The 27,513-nt window shown below is 56.8% G+C and overlaps 1 protein-coding gene across 2 annotated transcripts; it reads right to left on the reverse strand.

Annotated features, from left to right (window-relative positions):
* Positions 1 to 686: 686 nt before the first annotated feature.
* RCC2 (regulator of chromosome condensation 2) lies at positions 687 to 25,602 on the reverse strand. 2 transcript variants are annotated; one of them, XM_044237272.1, is made up of 13 exons: positions 25,556 to 25,602; positions 24,083 to 24,371; positions 18,856 to 18,949; positions 15,205 to 15,348; positions 12,407 to 12,538; positions 11,952 to 12,040; positions 10,601 to 10,715; positions 8,496 to 8,662; positions 6,677 to 6,857; positions 6,330 to 6,435; positions 5,417 to 5,489; positions 3,792 to 3,869; positions 687 to 3,086 (listed from the first exon to the last, which is right to left on the reverse strand). In XM_044237272.1, the coding sequence occupies exons 2-13, from the start codon at positions 24,362 to 24,364 to the stop codon at positions 2,982 to 2,984; spliced, it is 1,566 nt and encodes a 521-aa protein (XP_044093207.1). In that variant the 5' UTR covers positions 24,365 to 24,371; positions 25,556 to 25,602; the 3' UTR covers positions 687 to 2,981. The 2 variants fall into 2 exon arrangements, with proteins under 2 accessions (XP_044093207.1, XP_044093205.1); XM_044237270.1 differs by lacking the exon at positions 25,556 to 25,602 and adding an exon at positions 25,438 to 25,535.
* Between the last annotated feature and the right edge of the window lie 1,911 nt (positions 25,603 to 27,513).

Below are 27,513 nucleotides of genomic sequence, written 5' to 3' on the forward strand. Positions count from 1 at the left end.
CTGAGAGCAGTCAGCATCTCAGAGGTTCCACAGTGATGGGTGTTGGGAGACTGGGTTCCACAGTGATGGGTGTTGGGAGACTGGGGAGTGCAGGTGGCCACTGGCCGCAGGGTTAGAGCTCAGTGGGGGAGCAGCCTGGGAGCAAAGGATGTCAGGGCGGACACTGCTAAGTGCTTGGGGCTTCTGAGCACACGACTGGCTCCTTGGTGCCACCTAGTGGGCAGTGCGCTGCACAACCGGCAGGGGGCAGCCCTGACCTGGAACCTTGTGACCAGTGCTTAAGTGACAGGAGGGCTCGGGGATCCCCTTGGAACTGTTGGTGGGGAATGAGAACAGACCTTTCTGGGCACACAAGACCTACCATTGTTCCCGTACTTTTCCATGCCTGAACATTTGCCCTCAGAGCCCCAGTGGGCAAACCCAAACCCCCCTTTTTAGTTGGGCCAGTGAAGGGGAACACCTCCCTGAGGGTCACAGGTTTCCAGGGAGAGTTGGGAGCTCCACTCACCTTCAACCCCAGGTTTAAGCCTAAAAACTGAACCGAGCTCCCCCGAAAGCCTTTCTCAGGGGAGCCTCGGTGTGGACAGCAGGCAGGGGCCCCTGCGGGGAGCAGAGGGAAACCCAGTTGCTCTGTGTTCTTAAGGTCTTATGCTAGTTCTACTGAAAAAGAAGCACAAAAGCCAAAACAGAGTAAACAATGATGTCGTTTATTTAAAATGTTTACTCCAAGAAATATATATATAAAAAAAAAAAATAAGACAAATACAGCACTAAACCAGGCACCTTCGACCAAATCACAACCTCTTCAGGTGTTCTCTCCCCTTAGCCCTGAACCCCCTCTTCCAGAGATGCTCTCCAGAGCTGGAAGGCGGGTCAGAGGCCCAGGGGGGTCGGCGCAAGGCCACTCTTTCTCTTGGAGTGCAGGACAACCCCCTAATTCCTTGTCAAGAAGGATTTCCCCCCCTTAGGAAGTTCATCTCAAAATTCTAAGCCAAAAGGAGTGATTGTGGCGAACAGAGCCGTCTTCACCTGGAAGTTCCGAGCCTATGCTGCTCTGGTCCCTGGCAAGGAGCCCTCAAATAGGCTGGTGGCAGGTTTCAGACTGGTCCCCCAGAAGATCAGAGCCCTGCCTGTCCCAGGGCAGCTCCCGCAGAGGGGACCTTGGGGCTGCTGTGCGGGTCCAAGGGGCACATGTGCCGAAGCCCCGTTCCAGGAAAGAGACTCGTGTCCAGGAAAAAGGGTGGGTACCCCGCGTATTAGTGAGAGCCCGAGATGGTGGCTCTAAGGGTGATTTGGACAAATTAGGTTAGTTTAGCAGAAGCTTCTCCCCTGGACTACGGACTGACACAGGACAGCCAAGATGAGCATGAAGTCGGACTAAACCTTAGGAAGACGCAGGCCCGCTCTCCTCGCGCAAGGCCTTGGGACTGGCGGGGCAGATCCTGTCCTGTCACACGCTCTGGAAAGGCAGACGCCGAGAGGCGCCACGGGGGATGGGCAGGGAAGAAAGCAACAACGACTCGATCATTTTTGGCATTTTAACATCGAGACAATGACAAGTGGTAACAACAGCAAAGCAAAGAATAAAAAGACCCATATTCAACTCTCCCATCCACCCACGTGTCCCACCAAGTCCTAAACCCCCTCTCCCCCAGAAGCACCACGGAACTAAAAAATCTATTTTAAAGCACCCAAACCCGTCCAGACCCTCTCGAAACCAAGAGCCCCAGCCAGAGCTGTCGCCTCTCCTGGGTCCAAGTGAGCGGAGGGGTCTGGGAAAGGCACCTCGTAACTCACGCAGAGCAGCGCACCGCCGGTGACGAGCTCGGGCAGAGGGCGCGTGGCGGGAAGCGGGGTGGCAGTCACAGATCCGCGCTGACACGCGGGGAAGGGGGACTTTTCAGGAATCCCAACTATTTGGTACCACAGCCAAGCAAGGCGACCAGAGAGCTGGGTTAGCAGAACAGGACCCCGCGTCTCAGAGACCGGGCCCGTTCCAGCAGGATCCGGCGGAGGAGAGAGACAGAAGCACAGAGGTGATCAAGGCTGGTACGGAAAGGGCTGATCCTTCCTTGCAAGGACTCCAGAATGCACTTTTTTTTTTTTAAACTGCTGGCTGGTCAATCTCTAATGGCGAGTGCTGGCCAGATGGCTCCAGCTCGTCCCGAGAAACCTCAGAGCCGCCCGGGAACTAGACACGCTGTCCCTTCGTCTGCCCACCCCCCAAGTCCCCACTGGGTCCACAATCACCTGATTTTCATTTGGACTTCTTTTACAGCTAAAGTATATAAAAAATGGCTAAACACAGACCCCAGAGCCCCCACCAGGGGGGAAATGGCAGATTCTAGTAATGTTGCAGCCAAAAGGCGCCGGGGCTTACAAGCAGCCAAGGAGAGAAACAGAAGGCCAGCCTCGGCTGGTCTACAGGAAAAAGCGGGAAAGAAAGTGACCCAGATGCTTCCGAAGCAGGCAGGCGTGATTTCTGGATGGAGATCCATCACCAGCACGGTCTCTGTCCAGCCGCTGCTGGCTCCCGGAAGGGACCTTTCTTTCTGCGCCAACGGGGACTCCTCTCCCGGGAAGGACCCGCTCGGATCACATGCTAGTTACGACTGGAAAGGGGTGTTCTGAGAAGTGTGTTTAGGAGCAGGAAGAAAAAGAAAAACCACTTGGCGAAAAAGAAAAAAATAAAAAACCTAGGTTGCTCAGAGTTTCTGCCTCTTTTGTAGGAATGGTAAGTCAACTATGAGCAAATATTTTAATTAAACATTAAAAGAAAAAAAAAAAAACACTTTGGAAAGCATACAGAAAAGGTAGTTGATGTTGAAATCACTTATAAAACGGAACCTCAGGGAGTCTAACAAAAATGCACCTTCGGTCAACTCTTGCTTTCTTTAAATTCCTCGTTCGACGTCCGGTCCCAGTGCACGTGGAACTGACAGCTGCCGCGGGAGGTGTGGGGCTGCGGGGGCTCCGGGAGATCAGAGGGTCCGGGGGTTGTACTCTGGCAGTTTTTTGATCTTCTCTTTCTCAGTCTCGCTTTCATCTCGAGCGATCACCAGGGAGTGTGCGTAGCCCATGGCCACCTGGGGGAACAAATCGGGGTTGGATATGCATGGGCTAGTCGTGGAGAGCAGAGCAGACATCGGGCCACCGCTCAGCTGGCCTGGCAGCCTGGGCCGGGACCACCTCCATGCCCCTGGCTCCACGTCACCAGCGTCCACATGGGCTGACCCGTTACCAACGCCCCGTTCCGGGCTGCCACCAAGAAGGGCTTTGATGCCGTCAGCACACACCCAGGTCCTGCCCCCTGTTCCCTCTGCCTCCCTGGACCACAATCCCACCCTGTGTGGGGGTCACACGCCCTGCCTGTGGGTTGACAGACAAGGGCGGGCAGGGCGGCCTGGTGGACAAAAGAGGAACCCACCCCTCGCCACCACCGGCCCCATGGCCAAATAGTGTATAGTCTCAGCTGAAGGTACAAAGCAGATGTGAGCGGTACCCTTGTCTCCAGAACAAATCCACCGTGGCTGGACTGTGGCCGGTGTGACTGGGGTGAAAACACCTACTGAGCCTGGCCGGCCTGTCCCTGTGCCGCATCCTACAGATGCCCATTACCCACCAAATCCTCTAGCACGAGGCAGCCAAGAAGCTGCTCACGGAGACGAGACCAGCCTCAACCAGGCGCACAAGCCCAGGAGCAGCCCAAGTGAGGCCTCGTGTGGCATGGCCTCGCTTCGCCCGGCTGCCGGCGCCCTCCGCTTCTCGCCGGCCTGGAGGCCCCCGCTCACCTGCTCGGTGAAAATGCCGTCCAGCGTCTTCACCTCCTGAGCCGCGGTGGAGGACTTGGGCTTGTGGTCCCCGTAGCCCTGGCAAAGCGAACAGAGATGCAGAACTGGGGTCACTGCAGTACGGTCCGGGAAAGGGAACCACGGCGACATGTGGCGACCCCGCTGTCCGGGAGCCCGAGCCAACGACGGCTGGCCCGGTGACAGAGGCCCGCCGTGCCTGACACACAACGGCTGGCCTGGTGAACGACACCGGCCCACACCAGTGCTGCCAACCGGGACGGATTCTCAACCCAAGGAAGGGCCTGATGCTGTCACCTGTGGGGATCTGTGTGGTGCAGGCACCTTCTGGCGGGGGACCGGGGAGACACCATCATCACGAAGAACACTGGCAGTCCCCACACTCCCCGGCAGGCCGGACTCCAAGGAGGCCCCCTCCGGGCCCCAACCCCCAGACTCCAGGACACCAGAGGCAGCAGGCTCGGCTCAAAGACCGCTCCCAGAGCGTGGAGCAGACAGGGCAGGGATGGGGGCTTCTCCAGCCGCAGACCCCACCCCTCCCAGCTCCATCTGCCACCAGATGCTTCCTCACGCCTTTCCGTGCAGGGAGTGCTTCCTCCCAGACGCCCTGCCATCTCCTCCTCGCCCCTGGGACGCTGCCCCGAAGTCCCTCTCACTCCCCTCTGGTTTCTAAAATTGGTACTTGGAATCTCTCTCTGACAGGCCCTAGAAACACCTTCCTCTCTCTGAGAAGGAGCCATAAGAACCGGGCCAGGTTCTGTCTCCTGATTTCAAGGCTGCAGCCAGGGCCACCTTGGGGGGCTGGAATGTCTGCTGCCCGGGGGCCCCCGTGGACCCCCAAAGTCGGCACAGAACACCGAGGACAAGGCCACCAAGTCCCGGAGATGGCTCAAGGGACCAAGACGCCCTCCCTTCCCTCCTCTCCATCACCCCTCAGCTCCCACCCACGAGCGAGGCGGGAAGAGAAACAGACCGCCTTCCCCACAGGAAATAACAAAGAGGCTGAGGATCATCGCAGCTAGAACGGGCAGAGCGCCAGCTGGGCTCCACAGCCAAGCTGTTCCCGACGAAGAAATTCAAAGCTAAAGACTCATCAGGCACCAGAACTGAAGAATCAGACAGTTGGTTGGGGAAGGCCAAGTATGGGTGAGAAATCAAGGGCCATGGGCTCTCATCAGTCAGGCAACGGAGATGAAAAGCAGGCAACGAACACTATCACTTATTTAGGAAGAGCAAGGGCACCGTGTCCCCAGGTGACCCAAAAGGCCGGCCCCGTGGCGCTCCGCTCTGGGCAGCAGCAGACGCTACTACTCGGTGCCCACCACCCTGGCGGACATGACCCCTCCTGGAGGGGAGCTGGGAAAGCGCCCCCTTCTGCGCCCCCACACACCTCAGCTGTGCTGACAAGACCACGGGAACAGGGATCTTCAACCTCCCTGTCCCCGTGAACGCACACACTCAGACCCCTGAAAGCCAACGAGACCCGAAGACTAGGGAGCAAGGTCTTGCCTTCCGGCAGACCCCACTTTCCTCCTGCCCGTTTTCAGGAGGCAGCCACAAAGAGCCCGGACTGGGTCCCACCCTGGCCACACAGGCCTCCCGCTTACCAGCTCCCCAAAGGTGGGCGATGGGCCCCAGCTGATGGTGCTCTCGTCAGCGGCCACGATGATGCTGCTCTTCCTACAAACGGGGGGATGGGGAGGGGGTCACCAGCGCAGCCACAACCCGGACCCGCAGTCTCCCGCAGGCTGGGACATGCAGCACCAAGATCAAGTCCATCCCATTCTGAACCCTGCGCAGCTCGCACCTGCCACAACACGTGCCCGGCCAACGGGCTTCTCTGAACCCCTCACCAGTATCCCGTGCAGGCCCCTGACCCCCAGACCTTCCCACCAAGAAAAGAGGTCATTAAGTCAGGACAGAGAGCTCATTACAAAGAGGGTGGAATGCAACAAAAAAATAACATGTTCGGGGCTGGACGTTAGGGAGTTTAAAGCCACAGCTCCCCTCCCCCAGGGACACCGTCCCGCTCCACCCCACCCTCCCAGCAACCTGGCAGCTGATTAACATTAACAAACTCCTCACCAGGACGTGCTAGAAAGCTCAACAGGTGTCCTTAAAATTAACTGAAAATCACTGGCTTCAGGACAATCTCTCCTTCCCAGCGAATAAGAGTCACTAAAATCCTACCATTATGTGGAGCTAAAATCATTTTAACCTGCTAGATGAGCAGAGCCCACCAAGCCTCTGGAGAACAGAAACTGTCAAGACGCCCTTCTTTCTGCAAAGGCGGGAAGACAAGCTGCCACCTGTCCCAGGACCTACCAACCCCTCTTGCCCCGAACAGTACCTCCCCTCCTGAATCCTACTGTGTCTGATGCCCTGAAGGAGGGAGTGGGGGCGGGGGGGTCGGGGGAGACACAGAAGAGCCTCTCAAGGGAGGAGGCACCCTCCCTGGGGTGTCCACCAGGCCCAGGAAGGGGACAGATGTCCCACTCCCCAGCAGCCTTGGCCACATACCCACAAGCCAGACTCCGGATTCGCCAGCCACAGAGGTCCTGCACGGCCTTTGGATACATGGTGGATTCGCGGGACGTGTTGGTGGCCCCCCAGAAGAACAGCCCACCTGGGGGAAAGACAGACACATTCCCACTGTGACCACATGTGCCAAGATCCGAATTCTCCTCAACAAGAAAGGCAAGATGCCGCACGCTGGGGACAACAGAGGAACATTCTGTCCGACAGAACGCCGGGGTTTCGGTCTGGGAACGCTGAAGGACTCCGTGGCTCCCCACCCACGGAGTACTCGTCTGCCGGGGAGGCTCACCACCCCCTCCCGCCTGAGGCTCCGATGGGGAAGCACTAACCCACTTCACTGACGGCGAAGGAGCAGGTGTAGCCAGCGTAGATCTGGGACGCCCCACGCCCGGGGAAGTCGAACAGCTTCACCAGGCGAGGGACCATCTCATCCTTCTGCTCGGCGTGGCCCAGGCGGCCGTAGCCACCAAAACCCCAGGAGAAGACACGCTTCTGAGAGTCCAGGACCAGCTGCGGGGAGAGAGAACACAAAGTGTGGGACGGGACCCCACAGGAGGGGACAGGAGGTACCACTGCGCTGCTGCAGAGGACAGCAGAGCACAACGCAAAAGGCGGAAATGCTGCAGCTAAGCTGAGCCTCCCCCAAGGCAGGGGACGCAAGGGCACTTCTTCTTTCCCTCCACTGCAGGCCCTACTTTCTGTCCTCGAGTACGCCCTCAAGTCACAAGTGTCCCCTGTTCCGCATCAGAAGCAAGAGTCTGAGTCCCCAGCGGGCAGGTCAGTGCTCTGGTCCCCCCATCACAGTGCAGACGGTGCTGCAGGAGGAACGGACGGAAGGCCTGTGGGGGCCTTCTCCGCAGGCACCCCCCCATCCCACCAGTGCACGGGGGACCTCTGTGTGGTCACAAGGACCAAAAACAATTTCAAACTGATTTCAGGGCACCCGCGTGGCTCAGGTAAGCATCAGACTCTGGATCTCAGGATTCTAAGTTCAAGCCCCACGCTGGGTGTGGAGCCCTATTTAAATAGAACAAAACAAAACAGAAATCGTCCATCACAGCCTCTTCACTGTCCAGCATTTGAACGGTGTGAACGTATAACCTAGTACAACCACGTGACATGAGGACGCCCGTACAGGATCGACCTTTGCTTCCCCAGACCGCACTGGACGGAAGAGAACCACAGATTTCAGACTCCAGAGGACCAACATTTCCTAGTCCACATCACTGAGCACTAGACAGGGAGGATTCCAGGGATGAAGCCATGCCTGAGGTTACACACCAGTCAGCTGCACACCAGCAGACCAGCGTGGTCTCTGGACTCCCAGCCCAGTGCTCTTTCTAGAGAAGCAAGCCAACTTTGACTCACAGGCATGCTCGGGCAGAATAACTGCAAAAAGGCAACGAAGATAAACAGACACAAATACGGGGGCGCCCAGATTGTGGAACATGCGACTCTTGATCTCGGGGTGGCGAGTTCAAGCCCGAGGTTGGCTGTGGAGACAACTTCAAAATAAAATCTTACAAAAACAAAATCAAGGGCACCTGGGTGGCTCAGTCATTGAGCGTCTGCCTTCGGCTCGGGTCATGATCACAGGGTTCTGGGATCCAGCCCCGCACCGGGCTCCCTGCTCAGCGGGAAGCCTGCTTCTCCCTCATCTACTCCCCTTGCCCGTGTTCTCTCTCTGGCTCTGTCAAATAAATAAAATCTTATAAAAACAAAACAAAACTAGACAGTACGCACACAGAAAACAGTACGGCCATCTACTATCCAAAGTGATCTTTAAGGGGACAGCCCTCACAGCTAAAAACCACTCAACACCCTCCACATGGGGGATCGACTACAGACCTAGAAGAGGTCCTGTGCTGCTCTGGTAGACAAAAGCCATCCCGCAGTAGGATTCTGACCCCAAACGTCTGTCCTTCAGCTGCGTCTCCAGAAACTGTCAGAAAAACTATGACCAGAAGTACTACACCCTGTGGCCAAGCGAGCGGCACAAAGCTGTGGGAAGAGGACGGGCCGTCGAGGGCCTCTGGGATCAGTTCCCGGCTACAGCGGAGTGTTGGGACACGGGAACATACACACAACCTTCTCCGCAGAGGTGGCAGTCGGGAAGCAGAGGAAAAGCCAGAAACCCTCAAGCCTTACCGTGTGGTTAGCGCCGCAGGCCACATCGCGTACGACCACATTGGGGACTGGCAAAATTTGCCCGTCTTTCGTCTTCTCGATGAAGATGGCCACTCGCCGGGGTACCAGCTCACAGTCATACTCGATCCGCTGCGCCCTGGCGATGAACTTTCCGTCCGAGTTGTGTCCTGGGGCGACAGAGCCAGCAGTCAGCGGTGGCCGAGAGCACAGGCCCCAGCCTGGCCCATCAGGGCCTCACGGGACATTTCTGTCAACCAACATGATGCCTTCCCACCTGGGGCACAACCCAGCCAGTACCATGAAATCGAATGTGGGCAATGAAGCCAATTATTTTTAAGAAATGAACAGGACAGAACAGCAAACACCCAAGGTTACTCTCCCCCAAAAAGGATGTTGCTTTGTAAGACATCATCAAACGCGCCTCTGGTGTTTGCATCAGTCTGTAACACCGACCACGTGTCTACCCACGAGCCGTGATCCCAGAAGCCAAAGACCACAGATTCAAAGGAATGGCCCACCAAGTGTGGTCTCACTCGGCCCCTGCATGCTCCAAGAACGAACAGAAAAAGTTCAACACACAATCCCTAGACTTGAGTTTTTAGGACTTCCTGATAACCTAAATATACCATTACGGCGGTTAAAATACAGTTAATGGCACCCGCCCCTCTCTGCCTTGCCTGACCCAGTAAAATGCGTCATGGCAGGGGGGAGGGGGGAGACAGGCACGTGTGCTGGGGACACACTTCTCCAAGGTTACATTTGTATGTTCTAATTCTAAAAGGAAAGGAACCTCTCTGGATTTGGACAATGAGATTCAAAGTGGGTTTCAAAGAAAGCTGACAAGTAGGGCTGATTCCACAGACACGTAAAGCCTGTATCTCAAACTAGCATTAAGAAAGCACAGCCCGGGCACCCCAAAGTCTGGATTCAGCACTTGGGAGTGCGTGGCACACGGTCCCTGCTCCAGGACCAGCCATGGTCATCACTGCCAAGGTCACGGAGTTTTCCCCTAGGAAAATCCACCTGCCGGTCTGCAAATCCAGGGCAGCCAGAGGCCACAGGGGAGCCACACACACTTCCAGAAGGAGACCGGAAAGACGCTTCCGGTGTTCTGCCCGGGCTTGGGGATGGCACCAGAGCCTGTGGCCATGGAAACGGTTTCTCCAACAGTCTCTGGCAGCTCCCTGGCAACCAACACTGCATGTGCGTAAGGGGCTGTTCGTTCTTATTCACTTCTGACTCGAGGTATATTTAGTTTCACAAAGTCACTGTTCCCTGAAGTCTAAGGCCAGCGCGATGCTCCTTGTTCTATTTATACCATCTTCCATCTGCCTGCTCTTAATGACGTGGGGACCCGGCAACCCAGATACGGGGGCCGTGGGGATCCGGAGTGGCATGCAGCTGAGGCGCCAGCAGAGGGCGCCCACTCCTCACCTCCTACTCGCCAGGGGCTGGGCTGAGGGAAGACGCCAGAAGGGGGGGAAAAAAAACAACGAAAAAAAAACACACTTTGGTGTCAGATGGGAAAGAAAATGGAGACCTTGTAAAATCAGGATCGAGAGACGTTTTCCACTTACTAGGAACTGCTTTCTGAGCTTTCCCTTTCTACTCAATCAGACAGACATGAATGTTTTTCTGAAGGCAGACGCTCCATTCAGGGACAGAAACGGGGAAGCGGACGGACTCCGGTGGGTGGGGGGTAGTCGCCCAGCCCCAGGTCCGCAGGACAACCTTCACCTTGTGTAACATTCTCGCTTCCAATAAAGGCGAACTCAAACATGAAACCCAATGACAGTGGTTTGATTTTTCTTTCTTAAAAACTCTGAGCTCCTTTTACATATAAATGAATTCCCCTTCCCAGAAAAAAGAATCTTTTGTCAGAATCCCAGCCTGACTTGCTCATTAAGGCCAACCCGTTGTAGATGCTCCACCACCCTGTGACTTAGGACGGGCCGTCCCAGTAAACGGGAGACCCACTTTAACGGATCAAGGCTATTATCTGCGATCAATTACCCACATTTCCAACATGCGTGTGCAGACCCACACTGACTTCTGGTTCCAGATAGGCAGTTAGATTACAGAGCTTTTAAAAAACGTTTCCATACCCAGCTGACCATATTCAGGGCACCCAAAGGAATAGAGGTTCCCTTTGCAGTCCATTATCATACTGAATTCTGCCCCACAGGCCATTTTGGTAATTGGCTGACCGTTGTACATGATCTGAAAAGACAAGGCAGTAGACTCTCAGACTTTGTTTTAAAAGACAGAAAAAAAACCTCCCCCTCTCTGCAGGTCGATGTGAAACAATTAGATTGCCAAGGAAACTGAAGGGACCCAGGAATTCTGAAGGCTAAAACCCAGAGTGTCCATGAAGAAACACTCTTGGGACGCCCACCTTCCCGGCAGAGTTGAATCCCAAGGTAGGGCACACGGTGGGCCCAGCCCTGTGTTCCCCAAAATGCCCGATGCTGCGCCCAGGCAGCATGGACCTCAGCCAAGCAGCCCAAGGTCAAGGGGGGCAGGAGGGGGGCAGAGACTAGCCCACACATAACCCACAAAACTTACCTAGTCACTAGCAAGCAGTTCAGCCTCAACCTGGAAGAGGGCAGCTTTCTCCCATGCTCCTTGCCCTCTAGAAACACTAGCCCAACTAGCCCTTACAGAAGGTGTGGACAAGAGATAAAACCGTTCAAAGCTAGGAAGTAAGCCAGCCAAGGCCCCGAGGAACTCGGAGTGGGCTCTGGGGACACGAGTCAGACAGGACGTGGAAGCCCTGCTCTTATCACACCCAACAAGCCCTGAGCCCTGGGCCCAGCCCGTGGTTCCCACCTTCCTCTAGAAACCGTCACTTCCTCCTCAGTGCAAATGACAGATACAGTGGGGACATTTCCAAAATCCTTCAAACCACAGGTAGCCTTGCCCACGGTCTCTTTCTCAGACCAGGCAATGGGACCCCCGCCCTCACCTCCCAACCACTCATCACTCACTAGCACGTGCTCTTGCCGGACATCAGCAGTCGCTGTTAGGTGGGATCCCCACCTCTCTGACGGGAGCACATGCTCCTCAGGAACAAAAGACCGCCCAACTCCCGGCAGGGTGCTGTAAGCCCCCGGCGGGTAGCCGCACACAAGGTCAGAACTCAGAGAGTATTTACAGAGAAAGACGAATCGCATGCATCCGACTATTCTCACTTTCTCTGGAACAGAACAGGCTTAAAACAAGGCCTCTGGAGCTAATTCGTTCAAGGAGAGAGAACAGTTTTCAGGAGGTTTTCCGACCACAGGCACCTAGAAGGTGCGCTTTAAAGACTACAACATGCGAATTCACTCCGAGAATCTAGACCGTCTCTGCAAGGCATTGACTGAACTACAGGGAGCGGTGCTGGTCCTCAGCTTGGACAGTCAAGCACAAAAGCAGAGAGAAACAGAGGCCGGGCGCCAGGAGAGGGAGCAGCACCTGTGCGGGGCTCGGGACAGCGTCTGTCTGGTTGCCGAGGCCGAGCTGGCCCATCTTGTTCTCTCCAAACGCAAGCACGGAGCCCGTCTCTGGAAGGAAAGAACAGTATCACAAAAGGGAAAAGAACATTGAGGGTTCTAAAGCCGATGTGGGATCAAAGGCTCCCAAACCACCACAGACAGCTCCTCTGGCAGAGAGAGTGCGAGCGAGCGAGACGAGGCGGCGGACGTGGGGCGGGCAGCTCCGAGCAGAAGGCCCTCGAGGCCCGGGCCTCTGGCCCCGCCATCTGATGCCACCAGGTGGGAGAGGCCATCAGCGGCTCTGAGAAACACCCTCCGGGGCTCTCCAAGCCCCGTTCCCATCCTGGCCGACGGCTAGAGGCGACTCCACCCCCGTGCCCAGGGTGGACTGCGTGGCCGCCTGCCCGGATGCCGAAGAAACCAGCCATTCCTCACCCGTCAACGCCAAGGTGTGGTTCCGTCCACATGCCGCAGACACGATCACTTCATGGCTCAGACCCTCAATGAGTTTGGGGGCTTCTACCCTCTTGGTGTCACCGTGTCCCAGCTGCCCCTTCTCGTTGCGACCTGCAGATCAAGAAGAGCAAGATACAGTAGGAAGGAGAGAGCGTGGCCGGGCCGGAGAGTCGTGTTCTGGGAAAGGCAGACACACCTGGGTTCCCCTGGAGGCGCCCTCCACAAACAACAGCCGAGGAGGCAACAGAGAGCACCCCGCTCCCTGTCCACAGCCAACCTCCCAAGTACCTCGAGAGGCGCCGGGTGAACAGGGCAAAGCACACAGTATCATCCCCAGAGACGGTTCCACAGGCCACCGCCACCTTCTTCACTTGCTCTGACCTGCTTTCCTGGGACAGCAGCTGGAACCCAGCCGGGAACACTTCCGTGGCTCTACCCCCAAGGGAGAGACCCCCAAGGCCTGGGGGTCCTGCACGAGCTGGGGAGCACGTGGAACTCCCAGCTCTCACTCCCCCTGCCAGACAACAATTTCCTCGCTCCCTTCCTGAGATGGACTTTAAGAGAGGAACCATTTTCGACACCTGCCCACACAGTTCAGTCACCTCAGTGCCCTGGGTGTCTTCCATGGACCACATGGTTCATTTCTACTTATCATTTCTTTCCTTTTACCTGCCCTGGAAACAACACCCACAGAGCACAGCCAAGCCCCCCACCTGTGGACTGCCCTCCATAGGACCCGCACAGGCCGTGTGCCTCGAGACACAGACCTTCTGGCAAGATCCTTGGGCCCCACAGCTGACAGGGTAAGCAGGGTGCGCGGGGAGGAGCCCCTTCACCCGCTGGTTTTCAACACCAGCTACCACAGTCCTCAAACCAAAGAGCTCAAAGGGCCCACACAGGTCCCCCCAGCCTAGAGAACCACCACACAGCAGGAAGCAAACCTACCCAGGAGCTTTCACAGGGCCAAAAAGTCAGGGCACCTGGGCGTACGGGGAGGAAGCAGCTCCCATCCCTCCCTGACAATGGCCTTCTAACCTTCCACCATGAGAAACACGGAGGGCAGAGCCACAAGGACAAGAACCAAGCATCCTGATGGCTGGAGAGGCAGACATCAGCTTCTACCGGGAGCTGTCCAAATTCACCGGCAAAGGCATGGTTTCTTGGGCCCTCAAGAGGCCTGAGTGGCTGACACGTGTGGACCCCTCGAGAGTGACATGTTGTTGACTGAAGCTTCCAAACACCGGCCCGGGCTGTTTCAAGCAGCTAACCATGGCACCAGGACGTGTCCTCTCCCTGCCGCACCCCTAGATCTGCTCAGGCACAGGTCTTTGCTCGGGCGCTGGGCCAAGGGCACGACCCCTGTACCACTCCCTGCCCACAGGGCCAGCACAAGGCCCATTTTTAGAAGCTCCACGTGCAATTCAGTAACGAGATCGGAAAGAAGGTGTTTCAAGTTCGGAGCTCTGACAGACTGCTGTGCTCAGCGCTGAACGCTAGGCAGGACGGGTGTGCTTTGGGGGAAGGACACACCTCCGCGCCAGTCAGGGAGAATGAAAACCGTGGCAATGTCAGCATGTCATCAAGAGACTATAAAGTTTAAATTTGGGCCAGACACACTTGTTAGTTTTTTTTTTTTTTCCAACAGCAACACAAAATTAGCAGAGTGCGGCGAAGACAACAGATGTTAATATATTTGGACTTTGGTACAGCAGCTCATGAAATTGCAAAAAACAGTTCAAACAGACCGAAATAAAAAAGCAGTCATATGGACTAAAAACTAGCCAAAGGACCAGAAACAAAGGGCGGGGACAACTGCCAACCTAGCCAGCTGCAGGAAGAGAGCGGGGGCTACCAAAGGGTGTGGGGCTAAACGAGCCTTACTCAGGACCTGCATCAACAATGTGGAGGGAAAAAAACGGGCAGCAGTGCATGGGCGCCCCGTGGAGGGGATGCTGGAGCAGGAGGTGACCAAGGGCAAGGACACCGCCTCCCAGGGACCCGGCCAGGGGGTCCAACAGCAGGAGACCAACTCCACTCAGAAAAAAGTAAACTCAATTGACGAGAAATCTAAAAAGAAACAGGAACCAAGCAGCCAAACGTGCAGACGGGCGAGATCCCCAGAATCAGAGGGACAGGACTGCAGTGACACGGCGGCTGATGCCATGACGTGGCCGGTGGCATTTAAAGTGGCAAGAACAGAGGTCTTACGTCAACACTGTGCCACGAAGCAAGAAGGGGGGCCTGTCTGCCCTGGGGACAGCGTGTCTAAAATAGGAATTCAGTTCTAGGTGCCTCGGGATCACAAAGATCCAGATTCCGTCAGAACATTCAGGAAAAAGGAGGATCAAAAGAGAGAGAGGACTCGGGGCGCCTGGGTGGCTCTGTTAGCTGAACGTCTGCCTTCAGCTCAGGTCACGATCCCGGGATCCTGGGATCGAATCCCGCTTTGGGGGGTGAGGTGGGGGGGTGGTCCCTGCTCAATGGGAAGCCAGCCAGGTTCTCCCCCTCCCTCCACCCCTCCCCCACTTGTGTGCTAATAAATACAATCTTTCCCCCCAAAAAAAGGATTCAAAAAGTTCAGTAGCTATGTACAAGCAAATGATGGCTGAAGGGTGCAGGAAGTGGACACACTTTCAGGGAACAGGCAAGACCAGATGGAAATTAGGGAGAAGAAATACCACTGCAAAAGACCTGCCCTTCCAGGCAGACAGAGAAGGAAGCTCCATGAGGAAGCCCACCCCACCCCCATGAGGCACCCCAACCGATCCCAGACTTACCCCAGCTCCAAAGCTTCCCTTCCGTGGTGATGAGGAGGCTGTGGGCAGCGCACGAACCCGAGACCACGGTCCGCACCCGGACCCCCGACAGGCAGCCATATCTATGGGGCCCCCACAAATTCTGACCGAGATTGCGGTAGGCAGCTGCAAAGGGAAGAATGCCAATCAAACACCCACAGTGACCAGGGGGCAGAAAGCACCCCAAGAAAGGGTACTAGCCACAAAGCGTCCGCTCTCCTATCACACAGGACCCCCCAGGTGCTGCAACAGCCTGGCCTCGGGGGGGCTTCCCAAGGAGAAAGTCTGCAACTGCAACAGAATGACTGCCTTTACCACCCCCGCCACCCCCCCAGCCCCCCCACCCACTCCTCCAACCCCCCCCCACCCCTGCATCCCCAACCAGCGGGGACTGCAGACCCTCGGGCACAGGAAGCTGAGCACACCCACGTGCAAGCAGTGGAAAAGGCGGCCCCTCCCTCCTGCTAGGGGCCCAACCCAGGAAAGCTGGTAGTGGGCTCAGTATCTCCTTCCCCACACCCCTTCTCACCTTCCCTGGCCTGCCCTTCCCCCACCTTGGCCTTGCCCTTACAGCCAGAGGCTGCTTTCCAAGTGGAGTCTGAAGGTCCCCATCCTCCTCAGAACCACCTGCCCTGCCTGGCACATCTACCAGGTCCCGTGCGGGGGGGCCTAGCTGACACCCCTCCTCTGCCACACAGTTTCCTCCTTTGCCAGGGGTCCCACTGCAGTGGCCAAGTCATGGCCCCATACTTTGTCATGCAGAGTGCCCTTCCCTGTCCCTGCTTGTTCTTTGAACGTGATAAGCACCTCCTCCTCTGGGAAGCCCTCCACGCCCCCATCCCCCTCTTCCAGCTCATGGCTCCCTGCTCACCATGAGGCCGATTCCAGCTCTCAAGCCTACTGAACTCACGACCTTCCAGGCCCTACCAAGCCCAGGGCCTCACTAAAGCCTGGCCCCCAAGGAAGCACTCAACAATGGAGGGTTTGTGGGCAGGAAAAACACAGCCACCTCCTTCAAAACTTGCCCTCCTCCCCATCCACGGACAGGGCATGGCCAGTGTTTTGTGTAGTATTTTCAACTGGGGCTCTTGAGGACAGAGACACGAGCCGCATGTGTAGGCCTGTAGTGACCGTTATGAAATGCTAGTGGCTGCCACAACAACCGTGTCACATTAATCTGGATGTCGGGGCTGATGGAAAGGATGATTAATCGGACTCCAGGGGAAAAGCATCAGTGAGACTCTTTGAGGCCTGCCCTGCCCGCGCCCCACCAGCAGAGGGCGCTGGGCGCATCCTCCTTCAGTTACAGGCCAGGGAACGCTGCGTGGAGTTGGCACCCCAGACACACACAACAGCCCCCCAGCCCGAGCTCTCCCCAATGGTGGAAGACGACCCGACAACTTCCTGGGAAAGAGCACACCAAACATGACAGCCTTCACAGGGTCTGCGGCAGTCTGTTTAGTCTGTTTATCACGAAGATGAAAAAGGACAGTGGCAGGAGTGACACGTGTCGTCTCTGGGACAACACACTGCACACGGACACCGTGCAGGAGTGACACGTGTCGTCTCTGGGACAACACACTGCACACGGGACACCGTGCAGGAGTGACACGTGTCGTCTCTGGGACAACACACTGCACACGGGACACTGTGCAGGAGTGACACGTGTCGTCTCTGGGAACAACACACTGCACACGGGACACCGTGGAGGAACAGCTGTACCACGGCGGACCCAGCTTGGAGTGGACCCGTCTCACAGGTGGCTGGATGCCCTGGTCTGCCGAAGCCTCTTCCCTACGGCACCTCCAGGAAGATCAATGCCCAAGATGCTGAGGGCCTGAGGGGTAGGATTTGTCCCCACCTCCGAGGACCCCCGTTCAAGTGATCCAAGTCAAATCCAGTGCCCAGCAGCAGTGGCGGCTCCTCGGGCAGCCTGGCGGTCTGGGGACGGAGCACAAGCCACCGTGTCACGCTGTCAACGACCTGGCCATCAGGCCAACACCAGAGGCTTCGCCACAGTGGGCACTGGGGGGCTGGTCGACTCCCTGGCCAGGGTATGAGGAGACTGGAAAGGGCTAGCGCGGGATGCCTCCTCCTCCTCCTCTTTGGCTTGCACCAGTGGGACAATAAATACCCCCCCTTTCCCTAGAGTCTCCCGGCAAGGTCAGGGAAGACCCAAAGATACTTTAAAGTACTTAGAAGAATGTTTGTTAATTACATAAAACTTCACCTGAAGGGAGACCAACCAGAGAAGCAAAGGTTGGAACGGGAGAAGACAAAAAGGCACTCTTGAAATGCACCCAGAACGCCTATAACTAGGGCATGAGAGTGGATTTTAAACCACAGGGCAGTTTCCGTTCTTCTGGACCTCCCTAGGGTGTGGGGAGCCTGGCCTGGCCTCAGTGCACCTCACCCTCTGTCCACAGGAGATGGCCCATACTCTGCCGCTTGCCTTCCTCTGCAATTTACTTCCCTGCTCGGGGCCCGAGTGTGTAACTGTGAGCAGGCCACTCACTGAAAAAGCAGCTCAGAGACCCAATGCAGTGCCCACCCGGGGCTAGCAGGGAGACGGCAGCTGTCACACCCCCCGAGGGGCTTCCCGGACACCAGCCCCAGCACAGACCCGGTCCGTCTCCAGACGGACCCCTGGTGCTTCTGGAAGTCCTGCTGCCTTCATGGAATACGATGATGTTCTCTGCCCGGCTTGAGGCACCAGGGAGTGTCCATGTGCAAATATTTGCTCGCTGGGCAATGTCGGAAAGTACTTTGGGAATCTTTCCAAATGAAATCAAGAAGCCATAAAACGTGGCAGCGGGCCAGCTTCACTTCTCTCGGTTGGCCCACACCCTCATGAGGAGAGATACCGGTTTTCTAAAAGCTACTGGGCACCAAAAGCTACTTCTTGGGGCTCTTCTGCTCTCTCCACTGCACACACTGCCACCCGCTCTGTCTGAGCAGTTCCTGCAACAAACTGGCAGCGTGTGAAGGACCGTGGACTCTTCCGTAACATCTAACAAGCTGGACGTGTGACAGGTGACAAACATCTTGGACATTCTGACATCCCACGGGACTAGCCTCTTCAAGATCATCAAAGTAACTGATGTGAGGAGGAGGATGGGAAGAAGGAGTCCATTTTCTTCTGGACGGTTTATTCTTCTCCTGTTTAATCCTAATTGGAACTGGGTTTTTAAAATACAGTGTTGTGAGGGGCGCCTGGGTGGCTCAGTCGGTTCAGCGTCGGATCCTTGGTTTCCACTCACGTCACGACCTCACAGTCATGGCATTGAAACCCGTGTCCAGCTCTGTGCTCAGCATGGAGTCTGCTTTGAAGTCTCCCCCTCTCTCTCCTGCATGCCCGTGCTCTCTCTCTCTCAAAATACATAAATAAAATCTTAAAACAACAACAACACAGAACAGTGAAATGAGACACTGGCACAAGACCTGGGTTCAAGTCCTGCCCTCTCCCTGGAGAGGCTGTGTGGCCTTAGGCAAGTTGCTTGGCCTCTCTGAACAGTCTGCCAATGCAGAGCGCACCTACCTGGCGAGGACTCACAGGAACCACACGGGACACCTAGCACACAGGGAAGCACTCGACAAACAGCTTCGCACAGTTTTGGAAACCGGGTCTCATACCTTGCTGTTTAGGCACTTCTTTTCGACCAATCAAGTCCCAGTTGGTTGCCCCAAAAATCAAAAGCTGGCCTTTGCACTTAGACCCTTCAAGTTTCTACAAAGAAAAGACAAGGAGAAGGAAAAAAAAAAAAAGATTAGTTTGCAATGCTGCTTCCAGCTGGGCAGTCTGTCGCACAACAAGCCAGAACAAAAGAAAAATCGTCATTCATTACTCACTCCTCCCCCTGCTGTGTCCCGCAGGGTGGATGAAGGCCCAAGGTGTTCACCACCTCATCAGGGTGTAGAATCCCAAACCTGCCCGCGGCAGCCCATTTTTGAGGCCCAGGTTGATCTCTACCTGTTGATTTCTCTTGGAAGTACCTTTTGCAAAACACTAAAATAAATCAGCTACAGGTATGTTTCCCTCCACCCTGCGAACTGCCTATAGCGGTATTTCCAAGAGGCCTGGCGGGGCGCACTAGGGGTCTTAAAGCAACTGACCTTGGGGCCAGCAGGGCGCCGCACATGAACTACAAGCCTCAGGAGCCCTGCGTCACCCAACTTCAGACCGTCCTTCCTCTGCGTGGGGCCTACTGTGCCCGGCACCTTTCTGGTTGGTGGGGGAGGGCGGGCGGGGAAGGAATGACAACACATCATCAGAGCACCATGTGACAGGGGAGACCCCAGCCGGGCCTGTCCTCAGGCCGTTCTGGCTGCGGCCTGGGAGCCGGGGGAGCAGCAGTGAGCGGGGACAGGGAGGCTCCGGGGGAGAGGCCGTGTTCACAGCCCCAGGACCCTGGAGTCCAGCCCCTCAGCCTCCCCCACACAGAGCAGAGCTAGGACCATATACCACGGGCCAGTCCAGGGAGGACACGCCACTGTCCCATTTAGGGACATGTGGCCCTCATGAGGATATTCTCAGCAGTGGGCTGCGTTTCTGAAATGTCCAAACAGTCTAAAGCCGACCAGCAGGCAGAGACTCGCTTCTGAGCCACGCACCCACCTCCTCTCTGCCGTGAGCCTTGACCTCGCCACCCCAGGACACCGAAAAGAATGGTTTCCTCCTGCGCTCTCAATGAAAGAAAGCCACCCGGCCCCCGTCTATGTCTAGACAGTGCCTGCCCCAGCGGGATGCTTGGTGACACAGTGCGTGCGTTCTGAAGAGGAACACATCCCCAGGGGGACACTGCATGGCCCAGACCCGAGGTCACCAGCACCCCACGGAACAGGTCCCGCCACGCGCATCCACGTTTACGAGGCTGAAAGGAAGACGGTCCCCGTACAGGGCACGTCCCGCAGATAGTCCGTGAAGGGGAAGCCGAAAGCCAGGAACGGAGGAGGACCTCACCATGCGTAAATTATTTAGAGAAAGACCTTAATCGGAGGGCAGTTCCCACCCCACAGCACCCACCGACTCAGATTACTTGAATGGGAGCCTAGTTTCCTTCGGTTATCTCCCCTTCTTTGTTTAGCTGGCGGCCCTGGCTGGAACATTCTACAGATTTACCACAGAGGACAAACAGCAGCCAGTGGGTTCTGTCAAGTTCCCCAAGAAAGCAGCGGCCCTGGGTCTCTGCCCAGGCCCCCAGCCGGCCCTCCATGGCTCCTCAGGTCTGCACAGAGTGGGCAGGAGACGACCCCTGGGGGCACAATGTGACCATGAAACCAGGACATGGAGAGGCACCGGCCAGAGCCGCGGCTCGCAGGCCTGCAGGTCCCTTGGACTTCAAGAGTTCCTGCAACGGCCCCGGGGAAGGAGCGGGTGTCCCCTGTGACCTGAGGCAGCAAGGGCCTGTGGGTACTGGCTCCCAAGCCAGCTGCGCACTTCTCCAATACTCCTTGACCCTCCTGATACAAGGCTTGTGGCGAGCTTCGAACATGGAGTCCATCCGGGCACCGCGGTCGGATTCCTCCAAAGAGAGACTGTTCTCTTTCTCAGGTTTTCATGTCCTGGGCCTTCTGTCCTCACCCATCAGATGAAACTAATGGACTCAACTTCATGCCATGATCCGCACAGCTGTTTGCCATAGGTCACCTACTCTATTTCTCCCTAATGGGATTCTTACCTTTACCTTCTAGGAAAAAAAAAAAAATGGAAGGAACAGAACTCCCAGCACCCTTAAATCCCAGCCCGTGCTCCTCTTGCTCACAGACCTGAGCTGGTCCGCCAAGTGCGGAGATCCCGATGTCTGCTGGCTCCACCCAGAGGAACCCCCAAAGATGCCTGTCGGGGCTGAGGGCTGGAGGCCCTGTGCTGGTGAAGCAGGGCCTAGAGTCTCCCCAAGAGGAGGAGGAATTTCATCCACCTGCTGCCCCCAACACCCCAGGCACAAAAGCTGGTCCGAGATGAATGGCCGCGGCAGAAAAATGCACGGGGGCGCTTCTTCAATCAACAAAACAGGCTTTCTGGTTCAAAGCGATTTCTGAATTACTGCCCAAGTGCAAAGAGCACGTTAATGAGGCTGAGAGCCCACCTTTTAATGTATACCCTTTTAAAAAACCGCTACTCTCCGCAGCAGGAAAGCCGCTCAGAGAAATGCCAGCGACAAATCCCCTAACAGGCTATCATCAGCTAGAACAGACTTCAAGCTCGCTTTCTGGCCCTATGTGTTTGGCCCTTGCAGATGGGACAGACATGTCTGGAGCCCACACGACCTCGGCACCCCAACACTGAAGAAACCACGAAGACCCGCACAGGTGGCGACACTCCCGTTTTCCAGAACTCTGCCAAGGCAGCCTGTGTCACCTCCAGGGTCACGGAGCTCACACGTCACCCACCCCAGACCATTGCAAAACGCTCATCTGACAACACTACACAGAAGTTCGGGAGAGAGCATTTCCCAAGATTGAAATCCTAAGAATGTTCTACAAAAATACACATTTACTCAAGGCAAACCTGCTCCTCAACCCTAGCTATCTACCTGGGTTCACCTTTAACAAGCCCCGACTTCAGCTCTGAGTCCAGACCGCTCCCGGCAGCCGCTGTCGCACATACACCTCCTTCAAGTGGCCCTCCTCGGTGGGGAGGCTTGCAAAATTCTCCCTCAAAAGCCTCTCCAGAAACAAGCTAGGGACAGCGGGCGGCCTGGGGCGGGCCTGCTTGGCAAGAGCAGGGCTGATGCTGCCCTTGGAAGCCAGGAACCTGGGGTCAGGCAGGGGACCCACCCGGGACCCAGGCCTGTGGGAAAGCAGCGGGGCAGCACAGGCCTGGTCTGGACTCTGGACCAAACTCAAAAGATGCTAAGGAAGAACTGAAAACGTCCGCTGTGCACTGTGCACAAGGCATCTGGACGCTCAGGCTCCTGATGTGCTCGCTAGTCCAAAGGAAACCATGCTACTGCTTGTTTTTTAAGGAAGGTTCATACAGATTTGTCTACACATATCCAAAATGGACAAAGTACACGAGTCGTAGATACAAGGCAAATGCGAACTACAAGGCAAGGCTGGGTGAGTCTACTCCTGGGAAACAGAGAAATCTCTAGGAAAGACTAAGAAAGTGCCTTCCCATCAGACAAGCCAGCCACGGGCAGTGCTGCTGGAGAGCCGGGTGTCCCTCTCTCTCTCTCTGGGACTGCATGCCTGGGTGAGCCTCAGCACTGGGGTAAGATCTCTTCCCTCACTTCAGGGAAAGAAAACTTGCTGCTCCAAAACGCTGATTTAGAGAGAGCCCTGCCGCTGACAGGCGCTTAGGCACAGACACAGCAGAGGTAGAGCCCCACTGGCCATTCTGCTCACTTCCCTCCTAACACACACGGACTGGCAAGGCGACCGGCGGTGTCCCAAACGGAGAATTACATCTGTCGAAGGATAACCGTAGCTGTGCTCCGGGTTTCTCCACTCCAGCCAGTTCCTGGCACTGTCCTGCTCCCAGACCCTGGGTGAAGCCCTTTCAGTGACACCGGCTCTCCTCCACCATCTGACACTCTGACCCTTTCAACAGGAGGGCAATTATGAAGCATCATCACATGAATGCTTTGCACAGAAGACACCTGAGCCCATGTGGAAGTCATGTGGAGGCAGGCCCTTAGGCTCCGTGCCTCAGTTTCCTCATCCGTACAGCAGATGAAGAAATGCGTTCTTTTTAACCATTTAAACACTGAACACCTCTGGGAGAAAGCACTCTGGGACTGCTGAGCCTCACACCCTTTGGGGACAGAAAGGGGCCTCTCCCGAATGCCTACACCCTAAATGGACGTTCTTACTCGTCTGGGGCCATCTGAAATCTCTCCTCAACACACGTCCCACACAAAGCTGGTGGGTTTGGAGGATCGCGGACTCAGCCTAAGATGCCCGGCTCTACGCAAGGTTCCGCAGGCACCAGGAGTTGAGCTGGTCACGACCTCAATTAAATTCTGCAGGCCCAACTCTAAGGAGTGAACTGAGGCCCGCACAGAGGATGGGAGATGCTTTTTCCCCGGTGGGGGATACGGAGGGGGGTACACGGAGCCGGCACGGAGCACCCGCGCCCTCGCACTGCGAGCGGCGAACAAAGCCCCAACACCTCGCCGCCCCGGGGGCTTCCCGACCTCAGGGGGAGGGCTCTCCCGAGCATGCGCCCTCGCACCCCGCCCCGGCGCCGGCCGCCCCCGCCTCCCCGGCGGCGCGAGACGGCGCAGGGCCGCACGGGGCATGCGCGGCGGCCGCCAAGCCCCGCCCCCCCGGAGCGCCGGAGCCGAGGCGGCGGGAACCTCAAAGCCCCGGCGCAAACCGCCGCTCCCCGCAGCGTCCCGGCGGCCCCCTCCCCCGGCGGCGCCCCGGCGGCGCAACGGCCGCTGGGAGGGAGAAAGGGCCCGGGGGCGGCGAGGGCACCGGGCGCTGCGGCCCGCAGCCGGCGCGCGCGCGCGTCCCCTCCTCCGGCCCGAGACAACTTGCAAAAGTCTCCCTTCCCGGGGCGGGAGGGGGAGGGGAGGCGGAGGGAGTCGGCTCGCGCGGCGCCGGGGGCGGGGCCATGACCCCCTCGCGCGGGCGGGCGGGCGCGGGCTCCGGCCGCCCCTCCCCCGGCGGGGGGCCCGGGGCGCGCGCCCCAACGGCCAACGGCCGCGCGGGCGGGGGCGACGGGGTCGGCTAGGCCGCGGCCCGCCCCCGCCCCGGCCCGCGCCCTTTTGTTGTGCGGCGGCGGCGGCGGCGGCGGCGGCAGCGATGATTCAGCCCGCGGCCTGCGCCGGCCCTGCCGCCCCCGGCCAGGACGCGCAGTGACGCGCCGCGGCCCCGGCACCCCCCCACCCCGACCCCCAGGCCCCGCACTCACGACGCGCTCCTTGGTGTGCTCGGGCTCGGTGATGATCACGGCTGCGCCGCCCGCCTTGGTCGCCGCCGGCCGCGCCGCGCGCTTGCCCCCACCGGGGGCCCCGTCGAGCTCCAGGCCGTCCTCATCGCCGCTGCTGCCGCCGCCGCTGCTACTACTGCAGCGCTCGGGCCGCTCGCGCTTCCTGCCGGCCGGGCCGCCGCGCTTCCTGGGCCCGGCGCGGGCCGTGCCGTTGCCCGAGCTCGGCTCCTCCCAGGCCGCCGCCGCCGCCTTCTTCCTGGGCATGGTCGCGCTGGAGGAGACACGGGGCAGCGGCGCACAATGGACGGGTTATAAACTGCGCGGGGGGAGGGGAGCGCAGCCGAGCCACCGGCCTCCACTTCCTCCCCTGCCCTCCCCAAAGTGGCGGCCGCGGGGTGGGCGGAGAGGGGGCGAGTCGGGAGGAAATCGCGCCCCTCCCGGGCCTCGGCGCGCCTTCTCCGGGGAATCCCGCACGGGAGCCCAGGTCTCCGACTGCAATCCGCTTAGGGAAATAAAAAAATGGAGACCCCCCCCACCGGCCCATCCTCAAGTTAGGTTTGCCTACAACGCATCACTATTGCAGCCTGATCCCCAAAAAAGTAAAGGGAAAGAAAAAGGAGCCTCTGATCCCCTAGCTTCTAATTAGAGAAGGCTCCGGGACACTTAAAAGATCGCCCTCTGAAAGGGCTCCCCCCTCCCTGTCCGCCCCACCTGCTGCTTTTGTCTCCGCGCCCCCCTCCCTGAGCCCCCTCAATTAAATGCAATTCTCTCTGCCGCCCCCCTCCCCTCCCCGAGCCCCGAATTCCGCGCCTGCCTGGGGGTTCCGACCTCTGGCTCTAATTAGCCTAATCCCTCGGGGTGGGCAGCCCCCGACGAAAGGGGGGCGAATGAAGCCGGCCCCCAGCCCCAAACACCTGCTCGTACAGACACGAAAAATAAAAACTTTAATGGTGCCCAACTCTCTCTGCCCCTCCCCGAACGTGTGGCCCAGCCGGTCCCTCGGATCCCGGCTGCGAAGTGCCCCGCTCCGCCGCTACTTTCCCCTAACGTCCCTGCGCTTTTCGCCCTCTCTTTTTTTTTTTTTTTTATTGATTTTGAACAATGGGATCTCTGTCTGTCTCCGATTAAACCACGTGGATCCGCCTTCCTTCCCCTTTTTATTCATTCAATTCCCCCAACCCCCCTTCCTTAGGGTTGTTGTTTTTGGGTTGTTGTTTTTTTTTTTTTTTACCTTTTCTCCTTTAAAAAAAAAAAAAAAAGAGGGGGGGTTTAAAAAAAAAAAAACTTTCTCAGATCCCGCAAACTGAACATTGTCGATTTTGATTTTCAGTCCCTACCTGGTTGGAGTGATGAGAAACCGGAGAGAAAACGGAAGAGGAGCAGCTAAGAGATGAACCAGAGGGCTTTTTTTTCCCCCCGCACCCCCGGCCCAGACCAGGGCTCCAGCCCACTCACCAGATACACTTAAAATGTAAATACGAGCTTCCAGAACAAATGCTACAACACAAAACAGAAACACATGTGCTGCCGGGCGGCAAGCGAGCGCGCGACGGAGCGGGCGGCTGGGAGCCCGGGGAGCGCGCGCCCCCTGTCGGCCGGCGGACCCCGCGGCGGCCCGGCCCCGCCCCCGCCCGCGCAGGAGCCCGCGGGACCGCGGGCCCACCCGAGCTTGCGCCGGGCGCCACGCGGCCAGACTCCACGCGCCCGGGTCCCGCGCGGTCCCCCCGCTGCGCCACGCGCCCCGGGTACTCTGCGCAGCGCGCCCCGAGCCAGGGATTTCTTTGGGGTTTAAGAGAATGTTGGATTGTTTTTCCCCCGGGCACGTCTAGACAGGTCACCTGAGGACACTCGCCGGAAAATAGTTACTTTGCTCACGCATCCGCCAACAAGGGACGTGCCCTAATTGAGTGATTGGAATGAAAGATGAATACAGTTTGAATAAAACTTTTTCTTGTGCCGAGGGAGGCTGCATTTTTATTTGTCTCTGTGTCCCCAGAATGTAGCAAGGTACTGTTACATGGTAGAGTTACATAAAGATTTGCTCGGTTAGTGAACTGCCTACTGATGGATATGCAGACCTAGGATGCACTAGAAGCTAGTTTTGATGGAAACTTTTCATACTGAGCGCCCAGAACCTGCGAGATACTCGTGGCTATGGGCTCAGCATCCAAAGCTAGAGGATGAGATTCCTGTCCTAGTGAAACACACTAATGGGAGACATGGATCATTAAGCAAGTAAGTAATCAAAAGTGCCATAAGTGATGGGGTTCAGGACATGCTACCTGAAAACATGGCACCTTGGTATACTGAATTTTATAAACTGAAGGAGTTTCCAGAAAACCTACAGAAACGGGTTTAAGGTCACTCATCACCACCACCCCACCCCACCCCACCCGGCCATCTCCTAACCAACCCCAACACCACCTACCTACAACCCTACCCTCCCAATCCTTCTTCCCTAAAACAGGTCATAAAACCCTCAGGTAAGAGGAGCCCCCCTAATCTCAGGAGGTAAGGATCATCCTTTTCTCAGAAGACAAAGGAACACCAAGAAGAATCCTAATAAATGAACTTTGCTACCTGCCACCAGTGTGCCACACCTACCTCTTACTCTTTCACCTATGTTAGCACTCAAGCACCCTCCACTCTCCAACAAACATAACCAAAAAAGACACGGGAATGTTCCTTTTGGTCTTCATTCCCTTATGAGGGCTCCCATGTCGCATAAAACTTACATTAAAATAAACTCATATGTTTTTCTCCTGTTCCTCTTTGTCGGCATGATTTTCAGACTCAGCCAGGGACCCTAAAGAGGATTGAGGAGGAAAGCTTTCTCCTGTCCTGCGAAAACGTTGCCAAATAATACCTGTGTGGGACCTTTACGGCGATGGCACTCATCCTGTTCTGGGTTCGGGAAAGGCCTCCTTTGGAAAGTTAAACTCAGTGAATTTCAGGATGGATAAGACCCACCAGGTGAAGAGTGATAAAACTAGGGGTGCCTGGGTGGCTCAGTGGGTTAAAGCCTCTGCCTTCAGCTCAGGTCATGATCCCAGGGTCCTGGGATTGAGTCCTGGGATCAAGTCCCAGGTCCTTGAGAGACATACCATGTTGAGGATAAGTGTCCATGGGGCTGAGGGAGAAGCACAAAGCACCCTGAACTGGGGAATCAGTGAACCACATTAAAGATGGATTTTTCTTAGAAAATCTGTTTGCTCATCCTGGGAGGTGGATGAATTACTGCTCTCCTACCAAAGATTTTTTACCTGCTTCCTTTTGTCTTAGACTGTCAGAGGGCGTTCCTTCTTTAGATAACTTTCCGAAGTTGGATAGGGTTCTAGGCTTTTTGCAATTAATTCATTCCTTAATCATTATGGCAAGAAGCAGAATTCAGGAGGCAACAAATGTCTAAACGA

This window comes from Neovison vison, chromosome 2 (assembly GCF_020171115.1).
Source record: "Neovison vison isolate M4711 chromosome 2, ASM_NN_V1, whole genome shotgun sequence".
Classification (NCBI taxonomy): Eukaryota; Metazoa; Chordata; class Mammalia; order Carnivora; family Mustelidae; genus Neogale; species Neogale vison.

Coding starts and splice junctions, on each gene's coding strand:
- RCC2 (XM_044237272.1), bottom strand. CDS start 24,364: ATGCCCAGGAAGAAGGCGGCGGCGGCGGCCTGGGAGGAGCCGAGCTCG. Junction 12,539..15,204: donor AGGGAAGCTTTGGAGCTGGG/GTAAGTCTGGGA, acceptor CTTGATCTGCAG/GTCGCAACGAGAAGGGGCAG. Junction 3,087..3,791: donor ACGGCATTTTCACCGAGCAG/GTGAGCGGGGGC, acceptor TTGTTCCCCCAG/GTGGCCATGGGCTACGCACA.